The sequence below is a fragment of the Protopterus annectens genome, chromosome 16.part0, assembly GCF_019279795.1.
Source record: "Protopterus annectens isolate FY-2018-M chromosome 16.part0, PAN1.0, whole genome shotgun sequence".
Taxonomy (NCBI): Eukaryota; Metazoa; Chordata; order Ceratodontiformes; family Protopteridae; genus Protopterus; species Protopterus annectens.
The window spans coordinates 497,533,808-497,560,539 of record NC_056750.1 but is presented as its reverse complement, the minus strand read 5'-3'; the positions used below and the strand labels follow the sequence as shown (position 1 = coordinate 497,560,539).

Here is a 26,732-nt window from a genome sequence, read left to right as displayed (position 1 = left end):
GTCAAATGCGCCTTGACCGACGTCAGCCTTATACTTTGATATTCGGGCCGACCGAGGACAGCGGACTACCCAAGTGTAAGGACTGCAGCAATGTGGATCTTCGAACATCTACATTTATGGTAGGTACAAAACTGTACTTTTCATGCAGTAAGCACATCCCTGACAGTACAATTGAAACTTGATGTTTACGATGCTGTGCTCTTAGAATCATGACAGTAGCGATGACAGAGAAAAACAAAAGCAGTAGGTGGATAAAATATATTTGTTTACATCATTTTCCAGATTCCATGTTATGCTTCCTTATGTGTTAGACATTTTGTCTATTTGAGATTTACTGATAAGTCTTTCAGTAAAATGGCATCTGAGAACAGTCTCCTTGAATGAAACTATTTTGAAAGGCAAAACAATCTTTTCTATTGGGGCTTTCCTAATTTTCCTTTTGTTACAAGAGCCAATGCTTGTTCATGCCCACCTTAATATAAACACTTGATCTGGTAATAAAAAGACATTTTGCCGTCTATTTTCAATATCTATAGTAAGTAGATGAAGCAAACAGAAAGAAATACCTGTTCTGCCTTAACATATTCAACAGTCATTTATGTAAGAGCAAACAGTGAGTAACTGAAGGAATAAATGAATGAATGAGTATGCATGAATGCCTTAATATTTCTAACAGCAAGTGATATCCTCTTAAACAGAAATGTTGCACAAATAATGCGGACTACCATTCATAATCCTGCTGCTATTTATTTTTCTAATATAGGTGGGAGACGAGTAGTTGGAGTGAATGTTCCCGCACCTGTGGGGAAGGACATCAGTTTAGGATTGTTCGATGTTGGAAGATGATCTCTCCTGGGTTTGATAGTTCTGTTTACAGTGAGCTGTGTGAATCAGCCGGGCTTTCCAAACCACCAGAATATAAAATCTGCAAAAACCCAGCTTGTGGACCTCAGTGGGAAATGTCCGAATGGTCAGAGGTAAAGATGCCATCAAATCTTTGAATATAATGAAATCTCAGTTTTTACAAGCAAATGGCTGTCATTTCCATGATAGGTTTGCATTTCTTTTTGCTTTTGTGATTCTGTACTAGAAGGGTGCTTTGACTTCTGACTTCTTGTGAAATGGTCTGTTATAAAAGAAAATGTTACCATTCATCCTTTAGCTACATTTGGCTTGTATCATGTTCAGCTTTACTAATACACTACAATGTGCCCCTGCAGAAATGACTTAACCCTCTTGCTCCTCCTCATTTTCCAAGCAGCACATTTTGTATGCAGTAAGAACTTTCCCTGAAGATATATAGGATTAAGATCTGGTTACTGATGCTAACCGACTTATTATGTGTTCGAGACATGGATGCCATCCATATTAAGAACATATAATATTAGGTTAGGACTGGTGATCTGATCATAATTCCTTTAGTGCACAGAGCTTTATCTGCTCCATGTCCCACTAGTTACAGAAAAAACAAGGAAAAGAAGAGCCAAGTGTATTGCTAGCTTCTGAAGCCACAAAGCACTTACTGAGCACTGTCAGGCAGGGTAACTCCATTCTTTATATTCACATTCCATGCCTCTCAGCTGTCCGTATTTTGGTAGAATGTCCAGATTTTTGCCTCATATGTTTGGTATGTTCATCATAAAGCCCATGGTTTTCAGATAAATTACTAAGGTTTGAAGACACTAATTAATGACATACATTTAGGTTTCAGGCTTTGTATCCTTCAGAAAATGGAGGCGAACACACATCCTGTTATTCTGGTAGCTTTCTAAGTATAACAGGAAGTCAGGACATGTTAGTGACAGCCAGCAGGCAAAAACAAACCTTTTACTCTGCCACTGCTGTTTATTGATCAGTACTGGCAGATTTTACTGCCTAGCCCAAGACCTGACCATGACAACTTAAGCAGGGGCTAATTTACATTTGTTAAGGTCAAGTCTCACGCCACTCTAATGCTTAACTGAAATGTTTTTTTTATTGAATATCGGAGTATAATCACTACACTTCATGCACTACAAAACTATTGTGTACATGGTGAGCTGTCTTAAATAGATAAATGTGATTATACACTTTCGTAGCATGATAACCTTTGTGTGCAAAAGTGTCTTTTCCATAACCATGCCACCTAGAATATGTGTCCGCACTTGTAAGTCTATAGGCTTCAATGGTATTTACCTCAGGAATATATCCCTATTAAAATCAGCCATCCATAGTCAAGATTATTTTGTTTTATACATGAGATCTGAAGGTCTCTCTAGCACCAAGAAACTGTTATAAATTAGCCAGGACTGAATCTTGATAGACAAGTAATTGTGATAATTTATGATACTGTAGACTGAATACACATATCTCCTGCCATGAAGTCAATCCTACATCACAACTATCATATTACATCCTTGTTGAAGTGGTTTCCAGGGGAAGGTTTGGTGGATATGATAAAAATCTATGGATGTACAGGCAAACCGGATGAAGCCATGCATGGAGGTCTCAATGGTATTCCAAAAAAGCAAAGCTCAAAATACTGGAGTGTAAAAAACAAGCTTGTAAACAACAAACATCTCAATAAAATGCTTAGGAATCACCAAAAAAGGCAATCACTACTGTACAAACCAAGGCACTCTAAAGTGCTAAGTGCTTTCATCCTACTACAAACAGGACTTCATCGAAGAAGATCACGCATTGAGTGCACACATTACAATGACTCTGCTGTTCTGCATCCTGGCAATAGTATTCAAACCTTGAGCACCTTGTCCTATGTCTCCCAAGCATTTTGAGGTTTTGTGTCACACTGTTGTGTGCCTTACTAAGTGTGCAAGAATGAAACCCTCTAAACACTTGTGTACTGTCCAGCTATAGGCCCTGCATTGCTGTGTTGTGCACCCTAACTATAATTCTGCCCTCTCTACTAGTGTCCCATGGTAACTTTTAGGGACATCTGAAACTATGCATTGGCATCATTGTACTGTCTCTTAGATTTGTGGCTTTGCAGCAGTGTCCAGCCAGCAATGTTATATTGTGATGAAAGTAAAGGACAGTAGAACAACTGACATTTTTGACTTATACTTAGTACAGGGTAGCAGAGTAATTGATGCTGCTGATGTATGTTAAATGAACAATTTATCTGGCCATTATAACCCAGATCTTCCTGTAGATCTTGGGGAGAAATTGTTGAATCCCAGGTGGTACAACAAAAGCTTTCTGAAAGCACAGAACCATGGCCATAGCAGATGTTAGTAGCCTTGTATAATTGCATCATACTGCTATTCCTATCTGGTACGTTGGTGGAGTGTGGTATAGTCCTTATTCTATAGCTATAGCAAAGTACAGTTTATAAGTGTTTCTTTTTTCAACTGCCTTATTGAATTTATTAAAAATGAAAAGAATTTCCACCTCCGGCATATGCCATATCATTCTGGTAGTTGGTCTATTTAGGTTATAGAACGGTAAAATCACAAAAGGTAAACAACCCTAATTGTAGAAGAAGCACAACCCAGAGCCAGAATTCACATTTATAACCAAGGGATTATTTTATGTTAATGTTTTAATCATATGTGGACTGTCCCTTATTCCACTTGGTCTACATATCCAAATAAAATACTCAATTACTACATCTAATCTGTGACTCACTCTTAACTGTTTCCAAACACTTCCGTTTCTTCTGATGTAACTTTCTTGGAGTGCAATTTAACCCTTTCCTTTCTGTTATTTCTAAATCTGTCATCATCTGGAAAGAAGACATCATCAATACCAGGGTCTTGGGGTGACTTCCACGTTCTAGTTTTGCCTTTTTTGCCACCATTAAAACCAGATTAGGTACCATCTCTATGTGGATACCCACCTTAACCCCTTTGATCTGATTTAAGCAAAAGCCTTCTTTTGTCAGCTCCCAGCTCAATCTAAATATGATTTGCATCAACTCTTTCAAAGCCTGTTTGTAGCCACACTTCTAACAATTTGGGCTAGCATTTTGGAATATGTTACCTAAGCTGTCTAGGATATAGAGTTATGTATGCAAACCCTTCCAGCTGAAATTTCTGTTCTAAATGTTCTGGATCTCGTGGCTGGTCTGCTCATCTGACAGATATCCTCCACACTTTTTGTGTTATTACCTTTCCTAATTGTTTGTTTGCCAAACTTGTCTAAGTCCATCTTTCCTTCCATCTATCCTGAATTAGTGCTTTATATATTTTACTCGGTGGTGCCTGTCTACATGCCTCTTTGGATCTCACTTCTAGTAGGAATTTTATTAGCTCACATTTTAATAAAGCAACTCCTTTCATCTCACTCTCTTTCTCTCTCTTGCTTTTCATAAATGTCATACACTGCTCTATATTCCAGCATTTTTCACCACTCTGTTGAGAACTTTTCTTGAATTTGATCCAGTTTTATTTTTGTCTCCTTCCTGGAAGTGTTCCAAGAAGTACACCTTCTTTGCAGTATCACATCATGTCTATATGGCATCTATATAAACAGACTGTTTGTCATTCATATTGGGAAAACTTTGAACATCCGCTTAACATATTCTTTTTTGTATTCTCTCCACTTCTCTACCTCCTAAATCCCTCAGGTATTACCTGTCATGCCTTTCTTGGAGCAGTTTCTTCCACAATTACCCTTCTGTCTTTCTGGCTAAATTTCTCCTGCTCCATCAAGATTGACTTCCATTTTGCACTACATTTTTTATTTTGCAGGTGATAAATTGATCTTAACTGTCATGCTGTTTGGTACTCTAGAAGATTAGGGTCTGCCAAGTCTCCTCCCTCTAGGGGTAGAATCAGTTTTTGCCACTGGACTTTAGCGTCTTCTGTATTCCATATGACGTGTGCAACAGCCCTCCTAGTCTTTTCCCAACCCCCCCCCCCCCAGATCATATACCGTCACCTGTGAAACATAAATTATTTGAGGAATTATCTGCATCTTAATAGCTTGAATTCTTCAGCCAAATCTAAGAGAATTAAGGTTCACTTGATTCCAAGTTTTCTTTCCAGAGGATTTAGAGGATCTTGCTAGCCAAATTCCTAGATAATTAATTTTATAATGTCTCCAAGGATAGGACAATGCCTGTATGAGTCCCATAAAGGGTATACATGTCACTTCTAATGCTTTCATATTTTCCTTATTTATTTTGTAGTCTGAAATTTTCTCAAAGTCTCCCAGCAATTTTTATGACCTTGTAATGTCTCTTTCTGGGTCATATGCAAACAGAATGACATCATTACCAAATAAGGCTATCTTTTCTTCTCCTTTCTGTCATCACCAACCTTTTATAGCCAATTGCCTCACATTCTGTGCCAGTGGTTCTAAGTAAAATGCAAATGGTGGAGGGAGAGAGGAGAGCCCTGACATATACCCCCTAAACAGGGATAGATCCTGTCAGTCTGGCATTTACTTTTATTACTGCTGTTGACCTCTGACATAATTTCTGTAGATCTATAAACTCCCTATTGCACCCCATCTTCTTCAGTACTTCCCATATATATTTCCATTGAACCCAGTCAGTAAATGTTTCAACTTTTCTTTTTCTGATAATGAAACAGGAGTAAGTTGTATACTATATAAATTAGGAGATCTGATATTGTGGTGGTTAACAGAGATGGTAAATCTGTCGCTTCACTGTGTATAAGGCACAAAGCGTTTGTTGCAGTGGTCAGTATGCATACTGATATAGGCTGCTTATCTGGCTGAATAATTCTATACATATGTATTTATATACAGTGAATACACCCATCATTCAGTGGTGGATCCAGGAATTTGAAAAAGGGGGGGCACAGTCTGGTGAGTTGACTACTGGGTGGGAGTGGGAAAGTGGGACACTGGGTTTGGTGGTTGTGGAAAGATCACCTTAAGAAGCTTGGATATCATGTGGAAGGACAGCAATATGTATTCATCTGCAGATAATTTTGCTGTGGCTGTGGTAGTAGAAACAGAAGAGACTAGTTGACATAATGGTTAAGGTCTTTGCCTCCCATGCACCAGGTACAAGGTTTAATCCTGACCTCTGACCCATGCCTGTTTGCATGTTCTCCCTTCTTTGTGGAGTTCCTCCTACCTCTGAAAAGCATGCTGAGTTTTTTACATCTCAAAACACTTACCAATAAATGGAGCTGTGGGCAGCACCACAGACTCTACATGGTGCCCTATAGGGGGAAGAGTTGTACAGACCAACTGCTTTGGGCATCTACTGTGGTGCACAGTATCCTCAAGATAGGAGAACACAGATCACAGACCGTGTACTGTGGCAGAGCTAGCCACTCAATGGTGTAAAATATGGTTCTAGGTGATTCAGTCATGTTGTGGAAGCAGAAACGGGTAATTCCTGTACAGCACATAACACATGTACAGCTAGTATAAATATTTTCGACGCATGCCTGGAACAAAAGGCTCTGGCTTCTATTGTTTGCCCTTATAGTTAGCTTGTTTTCATGAAAACATAAGTATGAAATGTTCAGCTACCTCAGCTGCAGACTCCTCAACACACACTGAACATTCATTTGTTAATGGAAAACTTTTCATTACATTCAGTGTTCTCTTATTTACTTGCAAAAAAATAAATTTACTGGATTAAGTTAAGTGCCTTAATCCAGACATTCAGCTATGCAAAAGTAAGTGAAAACATATCAACTCTACATATATTATAATTTGTGCACTTTCACACCCCGTCCCAACCTCGAAAACTCAAAATTGCAGCCTATTAACATGCTTTTATCCAGCCTTTACTTTCTTTTTACATTCAAACGCCTACATTTCTTAAAACTAAAAAATAAGGAAACTGGCACTTGTTTACTTTAGTATCTTTATCATATACAACAATATCTGATTGACTGATAATTTTATGATGATCTTATGTAAACAAGGCACATTTCTCACCTCTGTGTGATTCATAATTCTTATTTTATATATTTTACCACTGTGCACTATTGCCTTATAACAAGTGACCTACTACCTTTTCTATCTAATTTGCAATTCACAAATATGCTTGTTGTAAATTCTAGATTTGCTATATCCTGTTAGTAAATTGTTTATCTTGACCACACCAAAACCACGTGTCCAGTGGCACTTGCTGGCCATGAAGACTATATATATAACACACACAAAGAATGCAACATTTTAATTTTGCAAGAAAGAAAATCTTGATAGCTTTACAGTACACAGGAATACAGTATGGGCTTTAGTGAGTTTGTATAGCCCATAGAGAAATGCTAGGGGAAATGAGTGGTCTCTATATCTGTGGACACCAGCGTATAGCCCTCACCATTTTCCATGGTGATCTTCTAAAAAGAAATTAATGATGCAGTTGATGTTTTTCAGGTTTCTGTTGGAAAGTCAGAATCAGTATATTTAGCCGCCTATTTTGCCTCAAGAGAGAGCCTAAACCCTGCATGCCTTGAACAAGATGACACATTTTCCTGAAGAATTTGGTATGACAGGCTGCACACGTAGCCATTAAGGCCACATCTGACTGATGGTGGAGGGGTTACTAAAACAGCAGGGGCTAACATTCCATCAACTGCTAGGTAGTGTGAGATCACAGAAACTTTTATGACCCTTGAAAATACTGACCTTTATAACATCATTGAAACATGGTTTCAGTGCAATGCTAACTTCCCCTCCCTAGAGGGATTTAATACATAACACTCTTACTCCCTTACTTTGTGTGTGTGTGTGTGTGTGTGTGTGTTTGTGTGTGTGTGTGTGTGTGTGTGTGTGTGTGTGTGTGTGTGTGTGTGTGTGTGTGTGTGTGTGTGTGTGTGTGTGTGTGTGTCAGAGATATACAGTAATACAAGTTGTTACCACCTTTATTAAATTATCACTTCTAACGGAGGCACACGTACATTAAAAGAAAAGAAAACTTTTTTTTTCATCTACATACATTATATATTAAATCTATGTTTTGTTTCCTTGCAACAACTCTCATTTAATCCAACAGGCTCATTTCCTGTCTTTCTTAAAACCTCACTCTTTCTTCTGCACATATTTTTTGCATGTATTCATGACTTGTTTCCACAATTCCAAGTATTTATATGTACTTTGTTCCTTCCCTCTTCTAAAGATCCCACTTTTAGTACTTTAATCTCTTTCACAATGTTCAGTACTTTAAAACACAGTTAGTTTAGACTCTGGTTTCCGTTTTCTAGTTATTGCTTTTTTGGCAGTTTATAGAATTAAACTTAATAAGGCTTTACTATGTCTAGGCAATATGGATCCTGTGTCCCACCTCAAAAGAATCATCTCCTCAGTTACAGCCATTTGGTGCCCCCCAATATTTGACAACAGCATTCTCTGGTGAATTTTTAAAATCTGCAAGCTCAATACACTCCCACACAACATGTTCCCATTTAACCTTTTCTTCCCCATAACATCTCCAGTATTCGATATCTTAACAACCATGCAGAATATTATATTCATGAAGTTGCAGAAAATATACTAATAAGTAAGGATTAGGAAATGTCCACTGTTGCATTTTTCCTTTATTTCATCTTAATCTTTAACTAAGCCCTCCATAGCTTTTAACCTATTAGCATAAAAAATCTGAACAAAGCCTAAAATAATGGGGGATAAAGCCCCCAAAATAAGGACGACATTTAAATATTGCTCTTATAAACTTAGAAAGTTGTTAGAATAAAAGACCCCGGTAACAGTTCATTTTCTGAATAAGTCAAACTCAAATGCTTGTCATTATTCCAGTCCATTTCATTGCCGTCTAAGGCACATTTGATGCCAGTTTAAACCCATTACTAAATTTCTTTCCTTGGTCATCATTTTTGTTCAGTCCATCAGTGGATTAAAAGGTTGGAAAAGGAATCTGACTTCACTGAAGAACATTTAGAACCTGACCTCTGAATTAATTTAATTCTTTATCCCTCTGTTATTACAACACAGATGGTGACAGAATATGAGAATGTGAATTAATATATGTTTTCTAAAGTAAAAAGTTTGTAGCTCAAATTATTGTCATTATTTATTAATTGTAATCCACCACCTTTTCTCGAAAAGTCACCAGTTTTAGGAGGGATTAAGAGGGACAGAGTTAAAAACAGTCAGAGTCAAAGAAGTCCCTGTAAGTCAAGGACAGCTGAGATGTATGACAGGAACATTCCTTCAAAATAGGGACAGTTAAGAGATCTGTGACAAGTTACCAGCAAGGTAGGCCAGCAGGACACTTTCAAGACAAAAGAGTTATATCAAATGTAATAGTGATTATTGTCTAGTCTAACTTTTCCTTCTTCCTTTAGATGGTGTATTCAGTTTAGATACAAAGAATAAACTACACACAATTCACTTACCTGTATAAAATGCCTCTTCCTGAAATGTGACTATCGGAGGTTCACACCACTTTTTAAATGATACAACATTCTCCACTTGTTCCGACTTAAATTTCTACAAAGTGCTGTAATAAGGACCTGAACTAACAAAAAGAAAATTATTCTGACATTAATGCAGTACTGCAATTTCTCATCTGAATGATTTAGCAACCCTTATCACTGTCTAATGGTGACTACTTTCATTGCATTTCCCGCAGGAAATCACCCTGTGGAGATGGAATTCTACTGCACTCTGCAGTATTAAAGCTCGAAGAAGGAGTCCTTTGGTTTAAAGCTGAGAAGATGGAGACGGTTACTTATGTAACACACAAGATAGTGACAAAGTTTGAACGTTCAATGGGCAAGACTTCCCTGCACCTATATTTTAATGGTTGTCTTTAGAGGCAAACAGTAAAATAGACCAACAGTTGTATTAAAACGGAAAAGTAAAAGAAAACTTTGTAACGTTTAGCAGCAAAGTATTTGCATATTTCTTTCACTAATATTAACGTTTTCTAGAGAGAATGGTATTAAGCATTCTGAAAATTACAGAATGTTAGACATTATGCAGGTTATGCACATTGATATGGAATCCTGTAAGGCTCATTGACTTCTGCCCAGATGTTAGTGAATTTATGTTGGAAAGGTGGTAATTGAGGTCATCCAGCACAGCTTGTATGTGTCCTACCAGCCAACATACCTTCATTCAACAACAGAGAAGCAGTGCAGGATCTTCATTTAGATCACTTGACTGCAATCTCTAATCGCATCTCTGATGCATGAATCATAAAAAGCAAAACAACCATTAAACGCATTAAACGACTGTAGGTTTATAATGCATATTAGCAGAAGTATATTGAACTAAAAATTTTACCCCAGGGACTTAGAGTATTTAAGGAACCCATAGGAATTGAAGTGAATGATGAAATTGTCAGTGATTTTAATTTATTTGATGAATTTGGATTTAATTTTATGCGTTTATTGATTAAACACAATGATACAAAATTGAGTAAACTATTAGCCGAAGTGGAACTTTTGAACATAGATGTTACACAGGATTTGGTATTTGGTAATTGGAAAGAGTTTTATAACAAGCAATCCAGCATTGTTAATAAACATACTACATCCCTAGTTAAAAGAAAAGAGAAAAAGTTATGTGGAGACACTCAACAGTATAGAAATAAGAATGTATACATTTGGAAAAAGTCTAAGGAGATAAATACTGGGGATACACGACACTGGTTATGAATACGTACAAGATAGTAATAAACCTTAGGTAAGTACATATAAGGCACAAAAGAGGTATAATAACCCCGAAAATAAGTCTGGAAATTTTTGGAAAGGAAAAAAACAGAATTCATGGAGGCACAGGGGGAACCACTGGGATTCAGGACAGGGAGGGAAACAGACCTGGAACCAATTTGTACCCCACAGGCTTTACCCATTGAACAACGGTTGGAAATAGACAAAGTGAATAAGGTTGTTCATGTCTGTAAAAATTTAAAGATTTTTAACTATACAGCTCAAAATGTGACTAAGGAACTCTTTTCTTTGTTCCTGAAGGGGATGAAATTCCTGCCTATGGTAAAATTTGATTTAATAGACATACTTTTAGAAGTTATTTATTAGAAAGCTTAATTTAACTGTGTGTTTTAAAGACAAGGAACACGATATGAGTATCCCTATTCTAAAGAAAAAAGTACTTATAACCCTCCTTTACAGCCTATATTTTCTACTCTCAAAAAGTTGATATTGGAAGACATATATAAGACCCATGCTGATGGATTAGGTAAAAAATCGGATTTTAATCTTAGTAAGTCTGAATGGGAACATTTTCAAAAACTGTGTAGTGACAAAACCACTAGAGTTATGAAGCCCGACAAAGGAGGGGGTTTTGTACTTTTTGACCAGATGAATTACATTAATAAGATGTATGACATTTTAAATAATACTGAAGTTTATGAGCCAGTATCTCTTAATGAGATTAATATTGCTTATAGACATATTGACTCTTGGCTTGAAGAATATTTGATGGATCAAAGAATATCTTTCGAGATATATAATTTTGTTAAAGTTGAATTTCCGGTATTAGCCATCATATGTGGTATACCCAAAGTTCATAAGGATGTTTTATACCCACCATTCTGACCTATAGTGTCTAAAACAATAAGTGAGAAGGTCACTGAAAACCCAGTCAGTAAAAACAAAATGAAAACTCCAGCAAAGCCAGAACTTCCACTGAGTGACCTCCCAAACCTCTTGTATCAGAGACACAGCCATGTGTTTCTTATGCTTAGTCAAACGCTCTACTTGTGCTGTGCTGATGAGGTCATAAGGCCGAAATATGCATATCCACAGCTAGTGGGGTTTGGCTTTATTGGCCTGAAATTATCCATTAAAATGATGAAACAAGTCATGGGCATTGAGAATTGCCAATTAGCTGAAACACCTGATGTTCATAAGGGTCATTTGCATATATCCCATGTGCCTCTGATACAAGAGGTTTGGGAGGTCACTCAGTGGAAGTTCTAGCTTTGCTGGACCTATAGTGTCTGGAAGAAAATCTAAAAGTTACCCCATTGGGGTCATGATAGATAATTGGTTGAAGCATGTGTACAAGAATATTCCACACTTATTGACTCGTGGGATTTTTTGGGTCGATTAAAACATGAAGTTTGGGAAAGTGATTTGATATTTGTTAGCATTGATGTGGTAGATTTATTCAACTCAGTACCTAAAGATTAAGGACTGGAATTATTTCATGAATCAATGATTAAGTATTCTAATTTAGACAATGATAGAATTCTTTTGGTACTTGAATTGATGACTATAGTCTTAGAGAATAATTTTATTTATTTTGAGGGCGAACATTTTAAGCAGAATAAGGGTGCTGCATGGGGGCTTCTTGTGCCCCCATGTGTTGCATGGGGGCTTCTTGTGCCCCCATGTTTGCAAACCTTGTTCTTACTGAATGGGAAAACAGATATGTATTCAATAGTGCCTATAGGAGAAATTTTAAACTTTATGTGCGTTTCCTGGACGACATTTTTATTCTGTGGAAGGTGATAAGGATGAAATAGAAACATTTTTTATATCTGAACAATATTAGTCTCTATTTTAAGTTCACCCACACATATGATAATTTTGGTTTGTCCTTTTTAGATACTTACATTTCATTTACACCCCATGGCTTTAATTCCAACATATACCGTAACCCCACGTTCAGTAATTCTTATTTGAAATTTAGTAGTTGCCATCCTTTTTTGCAGAAAAAAAGCATTTTAAAAGGTCAATGCATTAGAGTTAGGATGACTTCAAATTATGCTGACATGGTGAAGGAACTTAGATTGGTAGGTAATATGTTCCTGGAGAGAGGTTATCCCCACAAATTAGTCAAATACACTATTGAGTATATATTATCACGATGGGGGTTACTGTACAAACCATTATTAGGAAAAGAGCTTATCCAGGAAGTGGAGAACACAAACAGGGATAATTTCATGGGAGCCATAGTATTGAAATATTGCCCTTTTTCACCTATTATTAAAGATGTGATATCCAAGAACTGGAATATTTTGAGGGGTGATGTGGCTATATACAACTATTTAGGACATAACCCTGTTTTTGTCTACAAGACAGGTCACAATATCAAGGCCCATTTGGAGAATCACAATATTGACAGGAAAACCAAGATTTCTAAAGGAACTCATAAATGTGGGTCTTGTAATCAGTGTGTGCACATTTATGAAGAGAATGCCACCTTTTGGGAAACACTAGTAGAAGTAAAGTGATTTTCCAGACAGGAAATTGTAACACTAAGGGAGTAGTGTATTTAGCATTATGTTCCACCTGCCCAGCATATTACATTGGGAAAACTGACAGGTCTTTGAAGAACAGAATATATGAAAGCATTTATGATATTAAAAAAAAAGAATACAAATAATGTTTATACAGCCACATAGAACAGAATAATACCAGTCATACTTTTAGGCTCGCTATTATTGACAAGATGCACATTAACCCTAGGGAGGTAATGTTAAGTTACTACTTGAAGAAATAGTAGTAGTCTGACAATTAAAGTTAAATGCCAGCAATCTCCCGGGTATTAATGATCACATATCATAGAAACCCATCTTAAAGTCCAGGGCCTGAAAAAGCTCGCCCCATTAAGTGATATATAAAGAATATACATATATATATATTTAGATTTAACCTATTTATTTATATCAACTTATATATATGTTTTGTACTGTTTACATATTTATGACACTTTCAAGAATATGCATGTATTTGTTTTACCACATTGAGGTTTTATTTAATACATGATTATTTAAATTATTAAAAAAGTGTTTTAGTTAGACATATTTTACATACAATATATATTTATATTTTATATCTACATTTAATAAGATTTTATTATTTATTGCATATATTTTATTGGTCATACATCCTTTTATAAAGAACAAGCCTTGAATACTTTAATTACTTTGATTAATTATTCAAAATTACTGTTACATCATTTCCTGGTTATACTGCTTCGTTCCTGTGGCTATAAATGGTTTTAGTATCATTGCATTCATTGAATCTGATGAAATCCAGTTAAACTGGATGAAAGTGCTCATTCCGTTTTGAATTTTTTGAATAAAGAAGAGCTTGCTGTTTTATTTGGGAGTCTTTATGGTCTTTAGCCACTAGCCTGGATTGCTTTGTATTTTTGTGTGATTCTCAGCTGGAGCGCCTTCTGTGTGGAGTCTGCATGTCCTGCCCACGGTCGAGTAACATTTAAAGACATGCAGGTAGGTGCGTGTGTGAATGGGTGTACCTTCTTTGAAGGTTGGGCGTTGGGCTAGCAATTCGGTACCGTAAAAAATCCACTGCCAATCATTAGTGGACTGGAGTTCCGCTGTGGTAACCATTAACTGGGAAAAGCCAAAAGACATTAGTATTAGTTTATTAGCAGCAAAACAATTGTAAGCTGAAACGGAAAATGTACCATTTTAGATGTACATTTTCCAATTTCAATGAAATAATGGTGCATTGTATTTCTTCTTCTTTTTTTTTTTTTTTTTTGCTGTATAACTTCAGAACTTTAAAAAGGGGGCGGTGCACGCCCCTGCACCAATGCTTAAATCTGCCACTGCATCATTGACATCTTTACATCGAAATCACGTATGTCAAAAAGCAACTACACATGCACCAAGAAACAGCCTCAATGTATTCAAAGGATAAATAAATATCTAGACAAAAACATTGTTTTTTGCTAGGAGCAAGCGTCTCTGCACCCTCCTCATCCTCTGTTGCACAAACACCAGGTAAGGGCATATTCCCCAATTTAGAAAATGCTCGATCTCTGAAACCTATCAACCAGCTGTTTAGTCAATTGTAAATGGTTGACTAAACAGCTATCGATGAAACACGCTCTCGATCAAGGGCATAAAATCCATATGTGTGTGTGTGTGTGTGTTTGTGTGTATATCTAACTACACACACACACACACACACACACATATATATATATATATATATATATATATATATATATATATATATATGGTTTACTATTACATTTACGAAGTGCAGGTTATCGAGTGACATGCTCAAATCACTGTTTTCAAAACAGCAGTGAATCGAACAAAAAAACGATCAATTATGAATGATCTAGTGACATGTTACACACTATCATTTTTGATTCGACATGCTTGGGAGATCGTGGTTCAGTGGGGAACAAGGCATTAGCCCAGTTCTTCACTGTAGTGTGATCTCAGAGTTGGTATATTTAATGTGCAGGGGGTGTGGAGGGTGCAGAGGGGCATAGCCCCCCTGCAAAATAGTAGCATCAATGTACCATTGACTGTAGAGTGTAATGGCACGTTAATGTGCATATCATGGGTGACTGACTTCACCTCCTGCTATGTCAAATACATCGAATCACAGTTGTTATATTCATTTTCACCTTGGTTTACTTTTCAGCATTCCGGATTCAGCATTTCGGGTTCACATTCTAAACAGTCGACCGAAGCGGTTTCGAAATGCCAATAGTAAATATATATGTGTGTGTGTGTGTGTGTGTGTGTGTGTGTGTGTGTGTGTGTGTGTGTGTGTGTGTGTGTGTGTGTATATATATATATATATATATATATATATATATATATATATACATGTGTGTATGTGTATATATATATATATATATATACACACACACACACACACACACACACACACAGCCCCACATATTTTTAAATTGGTGAAGGAATGATTTTGTTTTGCTGACTGCAGATATTGTTGCACAAATTGTCAAAGGAAATGTTTAAATTATGCTATAGTTAAGTTACGGATTGCTTATTATTCCATAATTTGTGGTGATTTCACTTTGGTCTTGGTTGGGCCACCCTGGAGTTAGTATATATGTTAGTGATGTGGGAAGCAAACCCCCCCCCCCAATTAAACTTGCTTGTAGAAGCATTTCTAGTTATGGTACTGGGTGGAATGATTTTATTTGGGATTGTAGTGAGTTTGTATTTAATATCCTTTAGGTTTGATCACAGATGTAAATTTTGTAGTTTAATTTTTGATCAGTATGGTTAAGTGCTTCAAGCCATGATGTTATATTGCATTCAGTGAAGTAGATTAACATGCTGTTTGCCAACTAAACGTAGAATTGTGTGTGTGTGTGTGTGTGTGTGTGTGTGTGTGTGTGTGTGTGTGTGTGTGTGTGTGTGTGTGTGTGTGTGTGTGTGTGTGTGTGTGTGTGTGTGTGTGTGTGTGTGTGTGTAGGTGTGTGTGTGTGTGTGTGTAGGTGTGTGTGTGTAGGTGTGTGTAGGTGTGTGTGTGTAGGTGTGTGTGTGTGTGTAGGGGTGTGTGTGTGTGTGTGTGTGTCAGAGATATACAGTAATACAAGTTGTTACCACCTTTATTAAATTATCACTTCTAACGGAGGCACACGTACATTAAAAGAAAAGAAAACTTTTTTTTTCATCTACATACATTATATATTAAATCTATGTTTTGTTTCCTTGCAACAACTCTCATTTAATCCAACAGGCTCATTTCCTGTCTTTCTTAAAACCTCACTCTTTCTTCTGCACATATTTTTTGCATGTATTCATGACTTGTTTCCACAATTCCAAGTATTTATATGTACTTTGTTCCTTCCCTCTTCTAAAGATCCCACTTTTAGTACTTTAATCTCTTTCACAATGTTCAGTACTTTAAAACACAGTTAGTTTAGACTCTGGTTTCCGTTTTCTAGTTATTGCTTTTTTGGCAGTTTATAGAATTAAACTTAATAAGGCTTTACTATGTCTAGGCAATATGGATCCTGTGTCCCACCTCAAAAGAATCATCTCCTCAGTTACAGCCATTTGGTGCCCCCCAATATTTGACAACAGCATTCTCTGGTGAATTTTTAAAATCTGCAAGCTCAATACACTCCCACACAACATGTTCCCATTTAACCTTTTCTTCCCCATAACATCTCCAGTATTCGATATCTTAACAACCATGCAGAATATTATATTCATGAAGTTGCAGAAAATATACTAATAAGTAAGGATTAGGAAATGTCCACTGTTGCATTTTTCCTTTATTTCATCTTAATCTTTAACTAAGCCCCCCTCCATAGCTTTTAACCTATTAGCATAAAAAATCTGAACAAAGCCTAAAATAATGGGGGATAAAGCCCCCAAAATAAGGACGACATTTAAATATTGCTCTTATAAACTTAGAAAGTTGTTAGAATAAAAGACCCCGGTAACAGTTCATTTTCTGAATAAGTCAAACTCAAATGCTTGTCATTATTCCAGTCCATTTCCGTACTTCGTCTAAGGCACATTTGATGCCAGTTTAAACCCATTACTAAATTTCTTTCCTTGGTCATCATTTTTGTTCAGTCCATCAGTGGATTAAAAGGTTGGAAAAGGAATCTGACTTCACTGAAGAACATTTAGAACCTGACCTCTGAATTAATTTAATTCTTTATCCCTCTGTTATTACAACACAGATGGTGACAGAATATGAGAATGTGAATTAATATATGTTTTCTAAAGTAAAAAGTTTGTAGCTCAAATTATTGTCATTATTTATTAATTGTAATCCACCACCTTTTCTCGAAAAGTCACCAGTTTTAGGAGGGATTAAGAGGGACAGAGTTAAAAACAGTCAGAGTCAAAGAAGTCCCTGTAAGTCAAGGACAGCTGAGATGTATGACAGGAACATTCCTTCAAAATAGGGACAGTTAAGAGATCTGTGACAAGTTACCAGCAAGGTAGGCCAGCAGGACACTTTCAAGACAAAAGAGTTATATCAAATGTAATAGTGATTATTGTCTAGTCTAACTTTTCCTTCTTCCTTTAGATGGTGTATTCAGTTTAGATACAAAGAATAAACTACACACAATTCACTTACCTGTATAAAATGCCTCTTCCTGAAATGTGACTATCGGAGGTTCACACCACTTTTTAAATGATACAACATTCTCCACTTGTTCCGACTTAAATTTCTACAAAGTGCTGTAATAAGGACCTGAACTAACAAAAAGAAAATTATTCTGACATTAATGCAGTACTGCAATTTCTCATCTGAATGATTTAGCAACCCTTATCACTGTCTAATGGTGACTACTTTCATTGCATTTCCCGCAGGAAATCACCCTGTGGAGATGGAATTCTACTGCACTCTGCAGTATTAAAGCTCGAAGAAGGAGTCCTTTGGTTTAAAGCTGAGAAGATGGAGACGGTTACTTATGTAACACACAAGATAGTGACAAAGTTTGAACGTTCAATGGGCAAGACTTCCCTGCACCTATATTTTAATGGTTGTCTTTAGAGGCAAACAGTAAAATAGACCAACAGTTGTATTAAAACGGAAAAGTAAAAGAAAACTTTGTAACGTTTAGCAGCAAAGTATTTGCATATTTCTTTCACTAATATTAACGTTTTCTAGAGAGAATGGTATTAAGCATTCTGAAAATTACAGAATGTTAGACATTATGCAGGTTATGCACATTGATATGGAATCCTGTAAGGCTCATTGACTTCTGCCCAGATGTTAGTGAATTTATGTTGGAAAGGTGGTAATTGAGGTCATCCAGCACAGCTTGTATGTGTCCTACCAGCCAACATACCTTCATTCAACAACAGAGAAGCAGTGCAGGATCTTCATTTAGATCACTTGACTGCAATCTCTAATCGCATCTCTGATGCATGAATCATAAAAAGCAAAACAACCATTAAACGCATTAAACGACTGTAGGTTTATAATGCATATTAGCAGAAGTATATTGAACTAAAAATTTTACCCCAGGGACTTAGAGTATTTAAGGAACCCATAGGAATTGAAGTGAATGATGAAATTGTCAGTGATTTTAATTTATTTGATGAATTTGGATTTAATTTTATGCGTTTATTGATTAAACACAATGATACAAAATTGAGTAAACTATTAGCCGAAGTGGAACTTTTGAACATAGATGTTACACAGGATTTGGTATTTGGTAATTGGAAAGAGTTTTATAACAAGCAATCCAGCATTGTTAATAAACATACTACATCCCTAGTTAAAAGAAAAGAGAAAAAGTTATGTGGAGACACTCAACAGTATAGAAATAAGAATGTATACATTTGGAAAAAGTCTAAGGAGATAAATACTGGGGATACACGACACTGGTTATGAATACGTACAAGATAGTAATAAACCTTAGGTAAGTACATATAAGGCACAAAAGAGGTATAATAACCCCGAAAATAAGTCTGGAAATTTTTGGAAAGGAAAAAAACAGAATTCATGGAGGCACAGGGGGAACCACTGGGATTCAGGACAGGGAGGGAAACAGACCTGGAACCAATTTGTACCCCACAGGCTTTACCCATTGAACAACGGTTGGAAATAGACAAAGTGAATAAGGTTGTTCATGTCTGTAAAAATTTAAAGATTTTTAACTATACAGCTCAAAATGTGACTAAGGAACTCTTTTCTTTGTTCCTGAAGGGGATGAAATTCCTGCCTATGGTAAAATTTGATTTAATAGACATACTTTTAGAAGTTATTTATTAGAAAGCTTAATTTAACTGTGTGTTTTAAAGACAAGGAACACGATATGAGTATCCCTATTCTAAAGAAAAAAGTACTTATAACCCTCCTTTACAGCCTATATTTTCTACTCTCAAAAAGTTGATATTGGAAGACATATATAAGACCCATGCTGATGGATTAGGTAAAAAATCGGATTTTAATCTTAGTAAGTCTGAATGGGAACATTTTCAAAAACTGTGTAGTGACAAAACCACTAGAGTTATGAAGCCCGACAAAGGAGGGGGTTTTGTACTTTTTGACCAGATGAATTACATTAATAAGATGTATGACATTTTAAATAATACTGAAGTTTATGAGCCAGTATCTCTTAATGAGATTAATATTGCTTATAGACATATTGACTCTTGGCTTGAAGAATATTTGATGGATCAAAGAATATCTTTCGAGATATATAATTTTGTTAAAGTTGAATTTCCGGTATTAGCCATCATATGTGGTATACCCAAAGTTCATAAGGATGTTTTATACCCACCATTCTGACCTATAGTGTCTAAAACAATAAGTGAGAAGGTCACTGAAAACCCAGTCAGTAAAACAAAATGAAAACTCCAGCAAAGCCAGAACTTCCACTGAGTGACCTCCCAAACCTCTTGTATCAGAGACACAGCCATGTGTTTCTTATGCTTAGTCAAACGCTCTACTTGTGCTGTGCTGATGAGGTCATAAGGCCGAAATATGCATATCCACAGCTAGTGGGGTTTGGCTTTATTGGCCTGAAATTATCCATTAAAATGATGAAACAAGTCATGGGCATTGAGAATTGCCAATTAGCTGAAACACCTGATGTTCATAAGGGTCATTTGCATATATCCCATGTGCCTCTGATACAAGAGGTTTGGGAGGTCACTCAGTGGAAGTTCTAGCTTTGCTGGACCTATAGTGTCTGGAAGAAAATCTAAAAGTTACCCCATTGGGGTCATGATAGATAATTGGTTGAAGCATGTGTACAAGAATATTCCACACTTATTGACTCGTGGGATTTTTTTGGGTCGATTAAAACATGAAGTTTGGGAAAGTGATTTGATATTTGTTAGCATTGATGTGGTAGATTTATTCAACTCAGTACCTAAAGATTAAGGACTGGAATTATTTCATGAATCAATGATTAAGTATTCTAATTTAGACAATGATAGAATTCTTTTGGTACTTGAATTGATGACTATAGTCTTAGAGAATAATTTTATTTATTTTGAGGGCGAACATTTTAAGCAGAATAAGGGTGCTGCATGGGGGCTTCTTGTGCCCCCATGTGTTGCATGGGGGCTTCTTGTGCCCCCATGTTTGCAAACCTTGTTCTTACTGAATGGGAAAACAGATATGTATTCAATAGTGCCTATAGGAGAAATTTTAAACTTTATGTGCGTTTCCTGGACGACATTTTTATTCTGTGGAAGGTGATAAGGATGAAATAGAAACATTTTTTATATCTGAACAATATTAGTCTCTATTTTAAGTTCACCCACACATATGATAATTTTGGTTTGTCCTTTTAGATACTTACATTTCATTTACACCCCATGGCTTTAATTCCAACATATACCGTAACCCCGTTCAGTAATTCTTATTTGAAATTTAGTAGTTGCCATCCTTTTTTGCAGAAAAAAAGCATTTTAAAAGGTCAATGCATTAGAGTTAGGATGACTTCAAATTATGCTGACATGGTGAAGGAACTTAGATTGGTAGGTAATATGTTCCTGGAGAGAGGTTATCCCCACAAATTAGTCAAATACACTATTGAGTATATATTATCACGATGGGGTTACTGTACAAACCATTATTAGGAAAAGAGCTTATCCAGGAAGTGGAGAACACAAACAGGGATAATTTCATGGGAGCCATAGTATTGAAATATTGCCCTTTTTCACCTATTATTAAAGATGTGATATCCAAGAACTGGAATATTTTGAGGGGTGATGTGGCTATATACAACTATTTAGGACATAACCCTGTTTTTGTCTACAAGACAGGTCACAATATCAAGGCCCATTTGGAGAATCACAATATTGACAGGAAAACCAAGATTTCTAAAGGAACTCATAAATGTGGGTCTTGTAATCAGTGTGTGCACATTTATGAAGAGAATGCCACCTTTTTGGGAAACACTAGTAGAAGTAAAGTGATTTTCCAGACAGGAAATTGTAACACTAAGGGAGTAGTGTATTTAGCATTATGTTCCACCTGCCCAGCATATTACATTGGGAAAACTGACAGGTCTTTGAAGAACAGAATATATGAAAGCATTTATGATATTAAAAAAAAAGAATACAAATAATGTTTATACAGCCACATAGAACAGAATAATACCAGTCATACTTTTAGGCTCGCTATTATTGACAAGATGCACATTAACCCTAGGGGAGGTAATGTTAAGTTACTACTTGAAGAAATAGTAGTAGTCTGACAATTAAAGTTAAATGCCAGCAATCTCCCGGGTATTAATGATCACATATCATAGAAACCCATCTTAAAGTCCAGGGCCTGAAAAAGCTCGCCCCATTAAGTGATATATAAAGAATATACATATATATATATTTAGATTTAACCTATTTATTTATATCAACTTATATATATGTTTTGTACTGTTTACATATTTATGACACTTTCAAGAATATGCATGTATTTGTTTTACCACATTGAGGTTTTTATTTAATACATGATTATTTAAATTATTAAAAAAGTGTTTTAGTTAGACATATTTTACATACAATATATATTTATATTTTATATCTACATTTAATAAGATTTTATTATTTATTGCATATATTTTATTGGTCATACATCCTTTTATAAAGAACAAGCCTTGAATACTTTAATTACTTTGATTAATTATTCAAAATTACTGTTACATCATTTCCTGGTTATACTGCTTCGTTCCTGTGGCTATAAATGGTTTTAGTATCATTGCATTCATTGAATCTGATGAAATCCAGTTAAACTGGATGAAAGTGCTCATTCCGTTTTGAATTTTTTGAATAAAGAAGAGCTTGCTGTTTTATTTGGGAGTCTTTATGGTCTTTAGCCACTAGCCTGGATTGCTTTGTATTTTTGTGTGATTCTCAGCTGGAGCGCCTTCTGTGTGGAGTCTGCATGTCCTGCCCACGGTCGAGTAACATTTAAAGACATGCAGGTAGGTGCGTGTGTGAATGGGTGTACCTTCTTTGAAGGTTGGGCGTTAGCTAGCAATTGCACCGTAAAAATCCACTGCCAATCATTAGTGGACTGGAGTTCGCTGTGGTAACCATTAACTGGGAAAAGCCAAAAGACATTAGTATTAGTTTATTAGCAGCAAAACAATTGTAGCTGAAACGGAAAATGTACCATTTTAGATGTACATTTTCCAATTTCAATGAAATAATGGTGCATTGTATTTCTTCTTCTTTTTTTTTTTTGCTGTATAACTTCAGAACTTTAAAAAGGGGGCGGTGCACGCCCCTGCACCAATGCTTAAATCTGCCACTGCATCATTGACATCTTTACATCGAAATCACGTATGTCAAAAAGCAACTACACATGCACCAAGAAACAGCCTCAATGTATTCAAAGGATAAATAAATATCTAGACAAAAACATTGTTTTTTGCTAGGAGCAAGCGTCTCTGCACCCTCCTCATCCTCTGTTGCACAAACACCAGGTAAGGGCATATTCCCCAATTTAGAAAATGCTCGATCTCTGAAACCTATCAACCAGCTGTTTAGTCAATTGTAAATGGTTGACTAAACAGCTATCGATGAAACACGCTCTCGATCAAGGGCATAAAATCCATATGTGTGTGTGTGTGTGTGTGTTTGTGTGTATATCTAACTACACACACACACACACACACACACATATATATATATATATATATATATATATATATATATATATATGGTTTACTATTACATTTACGAAGTGCAGGTTATCGAGTGACATGCTCAAATCACTGTTTTCAAAACAGCAGTGAATCGAACAAAAAAACGATCAATTATGAATGATCTAGTGACATGTTACACACTATCATTTTTGATTCGACATGCTTGGGAGATCGTGGTTCAGTGGGGAACAAGGCATTAGCCCAGTTCTTCACTGTAGTGTGATCTCAGAGTTGGTATATTTAATGTGCAGGGGGTGTGGAGGGTGCAGAGGGGCATAGCCCCCCTGCAAAATAGTAGCATCAATGTACCATTGACTGTAGAGTGTAATGGCACGTTAATGTGCATATCATGGGTGACTGACTTCACCTCCTGCTATGTCAAATACATCGAATCACAGTTGTTATATTCATTTTCACCTTGGTTTACTTTTCAGCATTCCGGATTCAGCATTTCGGGTTCACATTCTAAACAGTCGACCGAAGCGGTTTCGAAATGCCAATAGTAAATATATATGTGTGTGTGTGTGTGTGTGTGTGTGTGTGTGTGTGTGTGTGTGTGTGTGTGTGTGTGTGTGTGTGCGTGTATATATATATATATGTATATATATATATATATATATATATATATACATGTGTGTATGTGTATATATATATATATATATATATACACACACACACACACACACACACACACACAGCCCCACATATTTTTAAATTGGTGAAGGAATGATTTTGTTTTGCTGACTGCAGATATTGTTGCACAAATTGTCAAAGGAAATGTTTAAATTATGCTATAGTTAAGTTACGGATTGCTTATTATTCCATAATTTGTGGTGATTTCACTTTGGTCTTGGTTGGGCCACCCTGGAGTTAGTATATATGTTAGTGATGTGGGAAGCAAACCCCCCCCCCCAATTAAACTTGCTTGTAGAAGCATTTCTAGTTATGGTACTGGGTGGAATGATTTTATTTGGGATTGTAGTGAGTTTGTATTTAATATCCTTTAGGTTTGATCACAGATGTAAATTTTGTAGTTTAATTTTTGATCAGTATGGTTAAGTGCTTCAAGCCATGATGTTATATTGCATTCAGTGAAGTAGATTAACATGCTGTTTGCCAACTAAACGTAGAATTGTGTGTGTGTGTGTGTGTGTGTGTGTGTGTGTGTGTGTGTGTGTGTGTGTGTGTGTGTGTAGGTGTGTGTGTGTGTGTGTGTGTGTGTGTGTGTGTGTGTGTGAGTGTGTGTGTGTGTGTGTGTGTGTGTGTGTGTGTGTGTGTGTGTGTGTGTGTGTGTGTGTGTGTGTGTGTGTGTGTGTGTGTGTGTGTGTGTGTGTGTGTGTGTGTGTGTGTGTGTGTGTGTGTGTGTGTGTGTGTGTGTGTGTGTGTGTGTGTGTGTGTGTGTGTGTGTGTGTGTGTAGGTGTGTGTGTGTGTCTGTAGGTGTGTGTGTGTGTGTGTGTGTGTGTGTGTGTGTGTGTGTGTGTGTGTGTAGGTGTGTGTGTGTGTCTGTAGGTGTGTGTGTGTGTGTGTGTGTGTGTGTGTGTGTGTGTGTGTGTGTGTGTGTGTGTGTGTGTGTGTGTAGGTAGGTATGTATACACACACTGGCCCTTCTCTTTTTCACCATTTTCATTAATAAGTTGCCACTTGATTTGGATCAACTCCTTCTAAATGCCAATAATATGGGTATATATAGGTCTATCCCAAATCACCTTGATATACAAAGGCAACTGCAAATATACCTCTAGAGCTAAAATAATGTCTCTCAGTAGAAAAAACTCTTGGTCAGTCCAATAAAAAAAAAAAAAACATGACCTTCGGCACAAATTAAATATTAGCTAATGCCTAAAAATACAACAAATCACAAGAGTTCAATAATACAATTGAAACAATAACATCCTTTACATACCTTGCCATTTGGATTAACCAATGACTCTGTTTTCAAGAAAACATTCAAAAGTCAGAGCTAAGATTAAGTACCTGTTATTCTGGACATGAAATCTGCTCCAGTTTACTCTCTTCTTTCCTGCCAGAGCTGCACTGGGAAATGCATTCTTCTTCTTCATCTTGAGTGCCTCTGCCACTGCCTCTCAAAACAAATAAAAAAATAAAAAAACAAAGCAGTACTCCAGTCCATCTGTAATTTGCTGCATCATTACCAACTTACCTCATTTGCAACATCCTATGTTACCTTGTCTAAAGCCCAACTGATACCATAGAATGTAGATCAAGTCGTTTCTCATGTCACGTCTCTTCATATTACTCCAGCAGTTCGGGTCATCATCACTTACCATGAAACTAATTGCAACAACCACACCATAAAACCCGAGGAGCCATAACAGAGTAAGTACAATAGTCCAAACTCCCACAGCTAAATTACACCACTCTGACCATAGCTTCTCTGTCGTAGCCCCCAAACTTTGCAATCACTGATAGAAAATTTAATAGAAACATCAAAATACTCTCATTTCTTACCCCAGTTCAAACATTTACTTCAGAAGCATTTTGAATGCAAGTGCCATAATGCAGGGCATATCACATAATTAAACAAATACCTTGCCCCTTACTTCAACATTTCTGTTACTGACACTTAATTGGGAAACAACAATACTTTATATAAATATGAATATAGTATGTTCAACAAACTCCGTGCCTAAATGGCATTTGGGTATTTGTGCCCTGCTTTCCTTCTCTGGCAGTCTACCAAAGCTGAGAGTCCCTCCCAGTATCTGTCTGTCTATGAGTGTTTGGGACCAATCACCTAGCAGTACAGGGGCTACTTTACAGACTCACAGACAGGACCCTTCCAGATTTTTAGGGTGCAGCAGAAGGAGAAGATGGAAACACATGCCACACACAACAATACAGGCCAAGGAACAGTACTCAGTGGCACCCCCAAACATCAAACTAGGTACTTCCAAAAAGGGGGGGTGGTGGGTGGGTAATGCCAGTAAGGCAGTGAGTTTTACAAATATCTACTGTTACAGGTAAGTAGGACTTGCGCAACTGTACTATGTTCAAAAACCACATTGCCTTACTGGTATTTGGGTAGATTCCTAAAGCTTACCCAACCAGGGAGGAAGAAGCAGATGCAAATGCCTCGCTGATAGATGTCTGGCCTGGATTCCAGAGTGAACATAGCAGAGAAAAACCAATGATCTGGCTTCTAAACTCTGTAGTACAATGGACCTTTGAACAAATGAAGACACAGTGGAGTCATCAAAGTCCTTTTACCACGTTTGCTTTTATTTTCATTTGAAAGCCAAGGCATTATTGCTTCAATTTTTATAGAGAATTGTCTTGAAAATCAGCTGCTTGATAAGGTTTCTGAATTGTTAACCTTGTTCCTGTCATGAAATTCACTGTACCTCAGGTATTTGATCTACTGCCAATTACACTGCCATTTCCCAGAAACATGCTTTTGATAAAAAAACTAATAATATTCTTTTCAGAAATTACTATTATGGCAAGAGGAAGTTATGCCTCACAGGGT

General features: G+C 36.5%; 1 protein-coding gene across 2 annotated transcripts in view; it reads left to right on the top strand.

The window, feature by feature from the left end:
- The window catches only part of ADAMTSL2 (ADAMTS like 2), a 1,179,463-nt gene that overhangs the window by 801,696 nt on the left and 351,035 nt on the right, over positions 1–26,732 (top strand). For both annotated transcript variants that reach the window (XM_044058888.1, XM_044058887.1), the window contains exon 14: positions 764–977. In XM_044058888.1, the coding sequence (XP_043914823.1) occupies positions 764–977 (214 nt within the window). The remainder of the gene's footprint in view (positions 1–763; positions 978–26,732) is intronic.